This window comes from Salmo trutta, chromosome 30, assembly GCF_901001165.1.
Source record: "Salmo trutta chromosome 30, fSalTru1.1, whole genome shotgun sequence".
Taxonomy (NCBI): Eukaryota; Metazoa; Chordata; class Actinopteri; order Salmoniformes; family Salmonidae; genus Salmo; species Salmo trutta.
In genome coordinates this window covers 28,473,261-28,487,181 of record NC_042986.1, presented here as the reverse complement: position 1 = coordinate 28,487,181, position 13,921 = coordinate 28,473,261, and the positions used below count along the sequence as shown (strand labels likewise).

The following is a 13,921-nucleotide window of genomic DNA, read 5'->3' as shown; positions in this document are numbered from 1 at the left end:
TTCCGGTGAATTTACTAAATTACTCACGATAAACAATCACAAAAAACAAAATTATTTTAAGAATTATAGATACAGAACTCCTTTATGCAATCGCGGTGACCGATTTTAAAATAGCTTTTCGGTGAAAGCACATTTCGCAATATTCTGAGTAGATAGCTCGCCATCACGGGCTAGCTAATTTGACACGCACCAAGTTTGGTACTCACCAAACTCAGATTTACTATAAGAACATTTTTATTACCTTTCCTGTTCTTCGTCAGAATGCACTCTCAGGACTTCTACTTCAACAACAAATGTTGGTTTGGTTCCAAATAATCCATAGTTATATCCTAATAGCGCCGTTTTGTTCGTGCGTTCAAGACACTATCCGAAGGGTAACGAAGGGTGACGCGCGGACGCGTATCATGACAAAAAATGTCAAAATATTCCATTACCGTACTTCGAAGCATGTCAAACGCTGTTTAAAATCAATTTTTATGCGATTTTTCTCGTAAAATAGCTATAATATTCCGACCGGGAGTCGTTGTTTTCGTTCAAAGACTGAAAAAGTAAAATGGACTCTTCACGTGCACGCCCGTCCTCAGATCGACCACTTACCAAATGCGCTACTGTTTTTCAGCCAGTAACTGCAGAGTCATCATTCAACGTTCTGGCGCCTTCTGAGAGCCTATGGGAGCCTTAGAAAGTGTCACGTTACAGCAGAGATCCTTTGTTTTGGATAGAGATTACAAAGAATTCCAAGAAATGGTCAGACAGGGTACTTCCTCTACAGAATCTTCTCAGGTTTTGGCCTGCCATTTGAGTTCTGTTATACTCACAGACACCATTCAAACAGTTTTAGAAACTTTGTAGTGTTTTCTATCCAAAGCTACTAATTATATGCATATTCTAGTTTCTGGGCAGGAGTAATAACCAGATTAAATCGGGTACGTTTTTTATCCGGCCGTGAAAATACTGCCCCCTATCCATAACAAGTTAATTTCATCGCCCCTTTTGAGTTTCTTTGTCCATGGGAGAGGTATATTTCACTCCCCCCCAGTCCTTTTTCCACACAACTTCATCTAAAATTGTTGAATGAGTTTCTTGTAAACAATAGATATTATATTCCTTCTCTTTTAGCCAGGTAAATACTGATCGTCTTTTCTTATTATCTGCTAAGCCACTACAGTTATAACTAGCTATACTTATTTCACCATTTACCATAATGAGATTCAAGTCTCAATTCTATTTATCATAATATATGTTTGTAAACTTACCATTAAAAAGTACCATAGTGTTTGAGTGTCCATATAGGTGTACCAGGATATTTGCATTGCTACTAAGTAAACCTCCAATTGTTCTCCACTATTCCACCCACTAATCCCCCCCATCCCAAATTGGGTTGTCATCCCATTGACTGGCAGAACACCCCCGTCCCCCCGGATCCCAGGGCCAGTAGAAGTTACCATTGTTCACTCTGTCAGCCCACTCAGTGTCCCTGCGTGACTCTCTGTATCATCCATTGTGTCAGTGTCATGACTCATGGTTTGTTGTGTGAGTGTGTCCGTCTGTGTCTGTGTGTGTAGCCCGCTTAGATGACTGAGGTTAAATGTGTTGAAATCCTCTATTCGTGGGCAGCCCAATATAACACACAGACACACACACACACACACACACACACACACACTGAAACAGCTTCCTCTGGGGAGGTGGTTGTAAGGCAGTAAACTGGGGCTGTGGTTGTGGGAGACTGGGAGTGTGATGCAATGCTTTGGCAGCCATGTTTTCCCAGACAGTCTCACCAGGAGTTAGAGTTACAGTCAGAGTTCTCAGTCTTATGGGGGAGTATCTGTTCTACCACAGTATCACCCATGGTTTACTGTTACTCTGTCCACCACAGTGACTATGGCTAAAGATTGTCACATAGCATATCATGTCACATAAACCCAAACCATAGCTAAATGCAGCACTAACCTTTTATGATCTTCATCAGATGACACACCTAGGACATTATGTTATACAATACATGCATGTCTGTTCAATCAAGTTCATATTTATATCAAAAACCAGCTTTTTACATTAGCATGTGACGTTCAGAACTAGCATTCCCACCGAACACTTCCGGTGATTTTACTAAATTACTCACGATAAACGTTCACAAAAAGCATAACAATTATTTTAAGAATTATAGATACAGAACTCCTCTATGCACTCGATATGTCCGATTTTAAAATAGCTTTTCGGATGAAGCACATTTTGCAATAATCTAAGTACATAGCCCGGCATCACAGGGCTAGCTATTTAGACACCCAAACAGTTTAGCCTTCACCAAAATCACATTTCCTATAAGAAAAATGTTCTTACCTTGCTTGTTCTTCGTCAGAATACACTGCCAGGACTTCTACTTCAATAACAAATGTAGGTTTGGTCCCAAATAATCCATCGTTATGTTCCATCAACGACGTTTTGTTCGTGCGTTCTAGACACTATCCCAACGCTAAATCTCGGCCACGAGCATGACGCAGAATTTGACAAAAAAATTCTAAATATTCCATTACCGTACTTCGAAGCATGTCAACCGCTGTTTAAAACCAATTTTTATGCAATTTATCTCGTAGAGAAGCGATAATATTCCGACCGGGAATCTGCCTGTCTGTATACTGAGGGAAAAACCGAAGGGCGGGGCGGGTCGCGAGCGTAAGGCTTAGTCCATTGAGTGACCACTCAGCTTTTGCTCTCGTGTGCTTCAGCCAGGGCTTTGAATTACGTCATTCCTGTTTTTCCCGGGCTCTGAGACTTCATTGGAGACGTGCGAAGTGTCACGTAACAGCAGAGATCCCTTGTAATAGATAGAGAGAATCAACAAGGGCAAGAAATGTTCAAACAGGGTACTTCCTGAACAGAAGCATCTCAGGTTTTTGCCTGCCATAGGAGTTCTGTTATACTCACAGACACCATTCAAACAGTTTCAGAAACTGTGGAGTGTTTTCTCTCCAAAGCTAATAATTATATGCATATTCTAGTTTCTGGGCAGGACTAATAATCAGATTAAATCGGGTACGTTTTTTATCCAGCCGTGAAAATACTGCCCCCTAGCCATAAGAGGTTAATTTGTTTCGATAAAGTCCATCCTTTATGTCCAAATACCTCCTTTTTGTTTGCGCGTTCAGTCGAGTTATCCAAATCCACTGTGCTCGCGCAGTTAGTTCAGACGAATAGTCAAAAAAGTTATATTACAATTCGTAGAAACATGTCAAACGATGTATAGAATCAATCTTTAGGATGTTTTTATCATAAATCTTCCATAATATTCTAACTGGACGATTCCTTTGTCTTCAAAAAAGAAAAGGAACACAGCTAACTCTCATGTGAGCGTGCGCCACTGAGCTCATGTCATTTTCTCAATCATCTACTTCCAGGAGCTCTTATTCTTTCCCCATTCACAGTAGAAGCATGAAACAACATTCTAAAGACTGTTGACATCTAGTGGAAGCCTTAGGAAGTGCAAAATGAACCCTATGTCACTGTATACTGTATAGGCAATCACTTGAAAAACTACAAACCTCAGATTTCCACACTTCCTGGTTGGATTTTTCTCAGGTTTTTGCCTGCCATATGAGTTCTGTTATACTCACAAACATCATTCAAACAGTTTTAGAAACTTCAGAGTGTTTTCAATCCAAATGCATATACTACCTTCTGAGCCTGAGTAGCAGGCAGTTTACTACGGGCACGCCTTTCATCCGGACGTCAAAATACTGCCCCGTACCCTAGAGAAGTTAAGCTGGACTGCAACACGGTATACAGTATGGTCTCATACAGTGGGTTTGACCTGATGATGTTGATGTTTACAGTATGATCTGAACACCTGACCATGATAGAAATCTGGAAGCAGGAACCTTGAAGGATCTTTATTCAAATGATCAGTGTATCTTCATAAGAGCCCAACCAATTCATAAATTCCCGTCAAGATTATCTGGAGCATTGTAGAGGTCTTTAGAGATCCTTTATTGTTGAAGGCGTTTTGAGATCAGGAAATCTCCTGATGTTATTGTACTGTACTTCGCTCCCCTCACCTTGACTCATTCACAGAGGAGTGAGGGGTGCAAATGAGCAGCATGGCAGCTAACGCTATCGCTAACACCAGACATGATCACACCAGACACGTTAACACCAGAGAGAGAGAGAGAAGTCAGAGATACATGGTGATAATTACTGTACCTACCAAGGAGAGCTTGGAGGTGTGTGTGTGTGTGTCACAATTTAATCTAAAGTCTTAAAAATGTGACTCATTTTGGGATAAACTAGTTGAAGGTCAAAATCTGTGTGTAACCAAACACTTACATCACCCTGCTGGTCTTATTCAAATCAAATCAAATCAAATTTTATTGGTCACATACACATGTTTAGCAGATGTTAATGCGAGTGTAGCGAAATGCTTGTGCTTCTTGTTCCGACCATGCAGTAATATCTAACAAGTAATCTAACAATTTCACAACAACTACCTTATACACATAAGTGTAAAGGAATGAATAAGAATATGTACATATAAATATATGGATGAGCGATGGCTGAACGGCATAGGCAAGATGCACTAGATGGTAGAGAGTACAGTATACACATATGAGATGAGTAATGTAGGGTATGTAAACATTATATAAAGTGGCATTGTTTAAAGTGACTAGTGATACATTTATTACATCCAATTTTTAATTATTAAAGTGGCTGGAGGTTTGAGTCAGTATGTTGACAGCAGCCACTCAATGTTATGGCTGTTTAACAGTCTGATGGCCTTGAGATAGAAGCTGTTTTTCAGTCTCTCGGTCCCCGCTTTGATGTACCTGTACTGACCTCGCCTTCTGGATGATAGCGGGGTGAACAGGCAGTGGCTGATGTACTTGATGATTTTTTTGGCCTTCCTGTGACATCGGGTGCTGTAGGTGTCCTGGAGGGCAGGTAGTTTGCACCCGGTGATGCGTTGTGCAGACTTCACTACCCTCTGGAGAGCCTTACGATTATGGGTGGAGCAGCTGCCGTACCAGGCAGGGGGGGCGGGTGCTCCCTCTGCTGTTTTCTGAAGTCCACGATCATCTCCTTTGTTTTGTTGAGGTTGAGTGTGAGGTTATTTTCCTGACACCACACTCCGAGGGCCCTCACCTCCTCCCTGTGGGCTGTCTCGTCGTTGTTGGTAATCAAGCCTACCACTGTAGTGTCGTCTGCAAACTTGATGATTGAGTTGGAGGCGTGCATGGCCACGCAGTCATGGGTGAACAGCGAGTACAGGAGAGGGCTGAGAACGTACCCTTGTGGGGCCCCAGTGTTGAGGATCAGCGGGGTAGAGATGTTGTTTCCCACCCTCACCACCTGGGGGGCGGCCTGTCAGAAAGACCAGGACACAGTTGCACAGGGCGGGGTCGAGTCCAAGGGTCTTGAGCTTAATGACGAGTTTGGAGGGTACTATGGTGTTGAATGCTGAGCTGTAGACGATGAACAGCATTCTTACATAGGTATGCCTCTTGTCCAGATGGGTTAGGGCAGTGTGCAGTGTGATTGCAATTGCGTCGTCTGTGGACCTATTGGGGCGGTAAGCAAATTGGAATTGGGTCTAGGGTGTCAGGTAGGGTGGAGGTGATATGATCCTTGACTAGTCTCTCAAAGCACTTCATGATGACGGAAGTGAGTGCTACGGGGCGATAGTCGTTTAGCTCAGTTTCCTTAGCTTTCTTTGGAACAGGAACAATGGTGGCCCTCTTGAAGCATGTGGGAACAGCAGACTGGAATAGGGATTGATTGAATATGTCCGTAAACACACCAGTCAGCTGGTCTGCGCATGCTCTGAGGACGCGGCTAGGGATGCCGTCTGGGCCGGCAGCTTTGCGAGGGTTAACACGTTTAAATGTTTTACTCACGTTGGCTGCGGATCTGGGTTCTTGGTGAATTTATAACTGTTTGCTTTTACATGGTAATATAAGTGTAACTTACACACTATGTCCTCATTTCTCACTTTAGCTTGGAAGTACAATGTTTGTGTATCTCAGCTGTCAATCACATGAATACTTATGAATACTTTTCTTAATGTGGACCCACCCCATCCCCTCTCACCCAGATCAAGTGGAAGCACTGTTTTTATGTGTGCTAGATCTGCAGCTAGCTCGAGCCAGGATAATAACCCACGGAGGGGTCACAGCGACCTCGGGACAGCCAGGGAAATGGTCACTCTGCGAGGCATGATGCCAAGTTGACAGGAACCTCTGGAGCCTCTAGAGGTTGCCCTTAGACACTGATCTATGATCAGTTTTTCCAACCCCAAGTCTAATCTTGAACATGAGTGGGGGGGAAACAAAGCTGACCTCAGATCAGCCCATAGGAGCAACCTCCCTGTGTCTCCATGGTAGGATTTTCTAAACTAGCTAGCTACGCTACACTGGGAGTTGATGGAAGATTGCTTTTGCCTGGGAGTCAGAGATAGCTATCTCTGTGGTTCTGTTTCCGTGGCGATTGGGTGAATACTCTCTCTTCATGGCTCCTTAGAGGAACGATGGGAGAAGCAAGGTCAAGGTTGAAATGATGTGTGAGAGCATGCTTCTGATCATAATATGACAAAGGAATTTCAAATACTGTAGGGAAAATAGGCTACTGGAGGAATGCTCCCTCGCTGTAGATTTGCTCTCTCTCTCACCCTCACTACCCTCTCTTCCCCGTCTTCATATTCTCCCCTGTTGATCTCTCTTCCCCGTCTTTATATTCTCCCCTGTTGATCTCTCTCTTCCCCGTCTTCATATTCTCCCCTGTTGATCTCTCTCTTCCCCGTCTTCATATTCTCCCCTGTTGATCTCTCTCTTCCCCGTCTTCATATTCTCCCTTGTTGATCTCTCTCTTCCACATCTTCATATTCTCCCCTGTTGATCTCTCTCTTCCCCGTCTTCATATTATCCCTTGTTGATCTCTCTTCCACATCTTCATATTCTCCCCTGTTGATCTCTCTCTTCCCCGTCTTCATATTCTCCCCTGTTGATCTCTCTTCCCCGTCTTCATATTATCCCTTGTTGATCTCTCTTCCACATCTTCATATTCTCCCCTGTTGATCTCTCTTCCCCATCTTCATATTCTCCCATGTTGATCTCTCTCTTCCCCGTCTTCATATTCTCCCCTATTGATCTCTCTCTTCCACATCTTCATATTCTCCCCTGTTGGTCTCTCTCTTCCCCATCTTCATATTCTCCCCTGTTGGTCTCTCTCTTCCCCATCTTCATATTCTCCCCTGTTGGTCTCTCTCTTCCCCATCTTCATATTCTCCCCTGTTGGTCTCTCTCTTCCCCGTCTTCATATTCTCCCCTGTTGATCTCTCTCTTCCCCATCTTCATATTCTCCCCTGTTGGTCTCTCTCTTCCCCGTTTTCATATTCTCCCCTGTTGGTCTCTCTCTTCCCCGTCTTCATATTCTCCCATGTTGATCTCTCTCTTCCCCATCTTCATATTCTCCCCTATTGATCTCTCTCTTCAGTCTCACTTGAGTCCTGGAAGAACTACTCAGGTTTCAGAGTACACATACAGATACAGGCCTGTAGCTCAGAGAGGTACTGACTGAAGAGCCCTCTATATAAAACCTGACCCCAAACTGAGTGGAGGGAATGTGTCTCTCTCAATTATATCTGAATCTTGAGCTCAAGAGGAATATGTGCAGGCACTTATCCCTCTTTCCTTCTCTCTCTTTCCCCACAGATCTCCCCCCTGAGTGGACCGTTGGAGGGGGGCACCTTGCTCACGGTGCAGGGCAGGAACATGGGCCGCAGGGCTGACGTGGTGAAGGTCTCCATCGGGATGGTTCCATGTAAAATCCTGCCTTACCAATACACTGTCTCTATACAGTAAGTACATTTCTTATGATTGATTGATTGATTGATTGAATAATTGGTTGATACATGCATTCATTTATTCAGTCATTCAGTGACTTTGTGCACAGGTGTCAGAAGTTCACAAAAAAAATGTTGTTAATTGTTTTGAATCATATTATAAACTGGGTGGTTCGAGCCCTGAATGCTGATTAGCTGACAGCCGTGGTATATCAGACTGTATACCATGGGTATGACAAAACAGTTATTTTGTCTGCTCTAATTATGTTGGTAACCAGTTTATAATAGCAACAAGGTACGGGATGGGGGGTGTGGTATCTGGCCAATATACCACGGCTAAGGGCTGTGTCCAGGAGCTCTGCGATGCGTCGTGCCTAAGAACAGCCCTTAGCCGTGGTATATTGGACATATACCACACCCCCTCGTGCCTTATTGCTTAAATATAGAACGCCTTTATAGAACACTACTATTCACTTTAAACCGTTCCATTCACGTAAAGGAGGTCATTCAAGACCACAACATTATCACCAAGGATACAGCAGAACCCTGGGTTAAACCCTGCACATAGTATTCCATGGAAACACTGTAATTTTAGAACCACATCAAAACTTCCATACCAATTTCCAGAATGTTCCATGGATGGAAATGTTTATCTGGTCCCTCTCCACTGGAGCCAATCAGGCTGTGTTAGAATACAGACCAGTTTTGGGGTAACCTGCAGGTCTTACCTGGCTGTCACTACTCAAGCTCTTGTTTGAGGCCCACATCAAAAGTGTGACCAATTTTTCCATCTACGGAACATTGCCAGGTTAAGACTTATGCTGTCACAGCCTGCAGCTGACTGACTCATCCACACCTTTATCTCATCCCGTCTGGACTATTGTAATGCCCTTTTTGTTGGCACACCTGCTAGGCGTCTAAACAGGCTACAATATGTCCAGAACTGTGCTGCATGTGTCCTCACCCACACCTCCCCCGTGAGCACATCACGCCAGCTCTGTTCAGCCTCCACTGGCTCCTCATGAGCTCACGCATTGACTTTAAAATCCTGGATCACACCTACCAAGCTAGTCACAACTCTGGTCCCAAGTACCTGTCTGACCTCATGCACCCTTCACTCCTCCAGGTCCATCTCCCTTAAGCAGCCCCACAGCAGACTAAAAACTATGGGTGGCAGGGCTTTCAGTTGTGTGTCTCCTCGTCTGTGGAACGCACTTCCAGTCACTGTCAGGGCTGCAGAGTCTCTGGCCTCGTTTAAGGAACAGCTAAAGACTGAGCTGTTCAGAAAATAACCTCTGTTAATTCAGTTATACTGTCACCCGGATCTGACGACACCTGTATATAGCTTTGATTGTTGTCTGTGTTCTGTGTTATGAATTATTATTATTATTACTACACGTCTCACACACTCTCCCAAACACACACACGCTCCAGATCGCTCCAGACTCAGCTAATCAGATTTTACACCCACCCTGCTTGCTCGTCCTTCATTGACTCCCTGAGCAGGTTGTTATGACTGCTAAATGTTTCCTCCTTGGAGGGAGCGGTGCTGACAAATCAAAACATGTCAGTGTGTCTGACAGCAGGTTCAGGCACTGAATAGACACACACACCGGCATTGGTGACCTCGCTGCGGCCATGGCTGTTGAGACAGGTGTCCGTTCGTGTGCTGAGAGGTCAAGGGGTCAGAGCTGTGAGCCAGAGGGACTTGTGCTGCTCTGGAGAGAGAGATTTGAAGTCAGAGCGTGTTCATTAATAATATGGGTTAGGTAGGGGCAACTCATTAAGTGTAGGACATTTACATGACCCACTCTGGACACGTCTCTTGGTTTAAGAGTAGAAGTTCAAGCTGCCTACTTCCTACCCAATCTTCCATCACTCTTTCCTGCCTCCTTTGTGTCCTGGTTGGCTCCTCTCTATCTCTCACGCCCATGCGCACGCGCACACACACACACACACACACACACACACACACACACACACACACACACACACACACCGCCTTCCTCAGGCTCAGTTGCTGATTATCCTGGTCCTCCTCTCTGGGTAAATATCCAGAGACATTGCCCATGGAGTCAAAACATCCCCCACTGGAAGCTAAAATATTTCCTTTCTTGGCGGTGAAGGAATGTAGTACGAGGGTCAGTCAGTGCTGTGGCTGGCTGCCTTACTGCCTGGCTGTCTTACTGCCTTACTGCCTTACTGCCTGGCTTGGTGGCTGGTTGTACAGAGACAGGGTGGGCTCTGCATGGGATTAGACTGCATCAACAACACCAGTCACCTTTGACACAGCTACAGTATCTACTGTAATAATACAGACTTGGATGGACTTCATTAGCTAGATTTCATATTTATCTACTTGATCCAGCTTTATGAGCTCAGGGATCCGCATCAGAACCAGTCCTTCAGCCCAACCCAGCCATACCCAGCCATACCGTGCCATACCCAGCCTTGTGCCTGGACCCGTTTCTGGTTCTGCCCTTTCTCTGTGGTACCTGCCTCACATTTATGAAAGGTTTAGACCCTCATCAGAAGATTTAGCTGTTTGGGTTGCCAGGTAACCAGGACCACTATAGGACCTGCCACCTGACTAAATAAACTGCCCCCATGTGCCCAACAAGAGGATGGTGGAGGGATGGGATTTGAGCCATGTGGGGTTGGGGTAGGGGGGTCATGATTCCCCTTTGTTTATTTCTGTGGGGTGTCATTAGATCACAGCCTGGTCCCAGATCTGTACTGTCTGCTTTAGCCAACTCCTCTGACTGGCAGGGCCAAAGCACATAGAGACACAGCACATACAGGCCTTCCAAAAAGTTCTCTGTTGCGCCATCACTGTATGATTAATCCTACTGCTTCCCTCTGGTCCCAATGCTGTATGATGACATAAGGCTTAATTACAGCTATGAGGTGATAAAACAAACATCCAGTCAGCTCGTTGATCCCCTCTGTGGTTAACTGCATCTGGAACAGGGGAATTTGAAGTCCCCCTCCACTGGGTTTACTCAATACTGTACAGTACTGAGCATAGACATTATTACTCCCCTGGGTGTAGCCAACACTGTACAGTACTGAGCATAGACATTATTACTCCACTGGGTTTAGCCAACACTGTACAGTACTGAGCATAGACATTATTACTCCACTGGGTTTAGCCAACACTGTACAGTACTGAGCATAGACATTATTACTCCCCTGGGTGTAGCCAACACTGTACAGTACTGAGCATAGACATTATTACTCCCCTGGCTTTAGCCAACACTGTACAGTACTGAGCATAGACATTATTACTCCACTGGGTGTAGCCAACACTGTACAGTACTGAGCATAGACATTATTACTCCACTGGGTTTAGCCAACACTGTACAGTACTGAGCATAGACATTATTACTCCACTGGGTTTAGCCAACACTGTACAGTACTGAGCATAGACATTATTACTCCACTGGGTTTAGCCAACACTGTACAGTACTGAGCATAGACATTATTACTCCACTGGGTTTAGCCAACACTGTACAGTACTGAGCATAGACATTATTACTCCACTGGGTTTAGCCAACACTGTACAGTACTGAGCATAGACATTATTACTCTACTGGGTTTAGCCAACACTGTACAGTACTGAGCATAGACATTATTACTCCCCTGGCTTTAGCCAACACTGTACAGTACTGAGCATAGACATTATTACAAAACCTCTAAGGATCTCTATGTTATTGTCTGTTTAGCTTTGTTATTCAAGTTGTGAAACACATCAGAGGGGGCACAGGGGGATACAGACAGCTCAAAAGGTATGCTTACATATGCAGAAAAAAATTACATATTTTTTACATAGAATTAAGCATAATGATTATGGCTCTAGATTGCAGGAAAAATGTGTTTCAAGTATTTGAAAAATGAAAAAATTCTTACGGACCACCCCCCAGCCATCCTCACATACTGTGCTTTCTGTCGTATCAGATTTTTGTGCTTCATGATGCCCCTGAAACTCACGATAAAGGAAAATAAACATGATCCACACAGTTGACACAGAAACATCCTTAAAGGCAATTGCCGACAGGCTGTGATGTTCCAGTGAAGTTTGTGATGATTGTTAATGATGGGTCCTATTGAGCGTGTCCACTGTCATCACAATGTTGTGTTCTATCTACAGGCTGGTGTGTGTTACTGGGCAGACCTTTGATCCCATAAATTATGTCGTCAGAGTTACCGTGAACCAGAATGCAATGGGGGTGTCCAAAGAGGTCTTCTCATACTTGGTGAGTATGTTCCTGTTGTCAATCCTCTCTCTTTTTCTCCATTTAATCTATTTAATTACTCTGTCTTCTCTGTTTCTCTCCCTCATACTTTCCCTCATTCCCCTTTTCTTTCTCTCCGTCTCTGTCTCTCTCTCTCTTTCTTTCTCTCTCCCTTGTTCTCTCTCTGTCTCGCTTTCTCTCTCTTTCTCGCTCTCTTTCTCTCTCTGTCTCTCTTTTCCCTCTCTCTCTCCCTCTCATTCTCTCTCTCTCTCTCTCTCTCATTCTCTCTCTCTCTCTTTTCCCTCTCTCTCTCCCTCTCATTCTCTCTCTCTCTCTCTCTCATTCTCTCTGTCTCTCTTTTCCCTCTCTCTTTCCCTCTCATTCTCTCTCCCTTCCTCCTTTTTTCTCTCCTTCTCCCTGACCTGTCTTTACATTTTCTTCCTCCTTCTACTTATTTCTTTTCAGTAGTTCTTTGCTCGTAGTCTGTCTCTTGCTAGATAAATCCACAATCTCTCCATCCTTTCTTTTTCCTGGTCTGTCCCTCCTTCTCTCCCCAGTCTCTGGTCCTTGTTCATACTGGGAAAGTGTTCCCAATGTGTCAGTTGAATGTTAGCAGATTTGTCTTATGATATTCAGGAATGCAAATGTGTGGGAATCTTCAAACATTCATCAGAACTGCAACTAAGCACTATTGCAATGCAGAACTCGGTGCCAGAAAAAACAAACATGGAGCTTGTTGAAATGTCCTCCTCTTTGAATTCATTACAAACCGAGGAGTCCGGCTGCTTCTTCTGCTGATTGACCTTGACCCACACAGTCTCCTATTGGATTAGGACTACACAGACTCTGGAAATACACAACCAAACCCTCTGTTTCTTTTTGTTTATGGACAAAGAGTTTATTTTTAAATCAACTGGGACGTTGGGCAATTTCAGCCACTTTTAAGAAAGGCTTCTGCTTGTGAGTCATGATCTCAGTGATAAATAACAGACTTGGAGACAAAAGGGTGTTGAACATGCAAAACTACAAATGTTTTTTAGGATTGTGGAAACCCCTTGCGGTCCCCTACCACTTTCTGGGTTGCTTCTCCAGGGTGTGAGGGAAAGAAAGGGAGAGAGGGGATGAAGGGGATTCTGAGGAAAAGGGATAACAGTTCGGATCCAAACGGAGACAGGATATGCGCCTCCTCAAACCTCCTTCCTCAAACCTCGGGCCGGAAACATCTGCCTCCACCTTACGCACGCACGCACGCACGCACGTACACACACACACACACACACACACACACACACACACACACACACACACACACACACACACACACACACACACACACACACACACACACACACACACACACACACACACACTCATACACACACACACACACACACACACACACACACACACACACACACACACACACACACACACACACACACACACACACACACACACACACACACACACAGACAATAGAAATCTCTGCTTGTTCACACACACACAGGAAGTGAATCCTGTCAGTGAGAATGAGAGGTCTTCCCTGGAGGCAAGGTTCACAGAGGGGAGAGAAGCTTCGGCAGTCTCCGGAATGCTGATGCTGTATAGCTGTATTGGGATATTCGTCTTAGCCCCAGGGACCTGTCCTCTCTCTCTGTGTGTGTGTGTGTGTGTGTGTGTGTGTGTGTGTGTGTGTGTGTGTGTGTGTGTGTGTGTGTGTTTCAAGTTTTATATTGTCACATGCACCAGTAGAGTGAAATGCTTAGCTTGCAAGCCCTATCCAACAGTGTTGTATTCAATATTAAAATAGTAGAACTAATAAGAAAAAAGAACAAAGAAAAAAACCAGGAGAAAT

The 13,921-nt window shown here is 44.4% G+C and overlaps 1 protein-coding gene across 1 annotated transcript in view; it reads left to right on the top strand.

The window, feature by feature from the left end:
* The window catches only part of plxnd1 (plexin D1), a 109,477-nt gene that overhangs the window by 50,619 nt on the left and 44,937 nt on the right, over window positions 1-13,921 (top strand). The window contains exons 13-14 of the mRNA XM_029723685.1: window positions 7,701-7,846; window positions 11,982-12,087. Of these exons, the coding sequence (XP_029579545.1) occupies window positions 7,701-7,846; window positions 11,982-12,087 (252 nt within the window). The remainder of the gene's footprint in view (window positions 1-7,700; window positions 7,847-11,981; window positions 12,088-13,921) is intronic.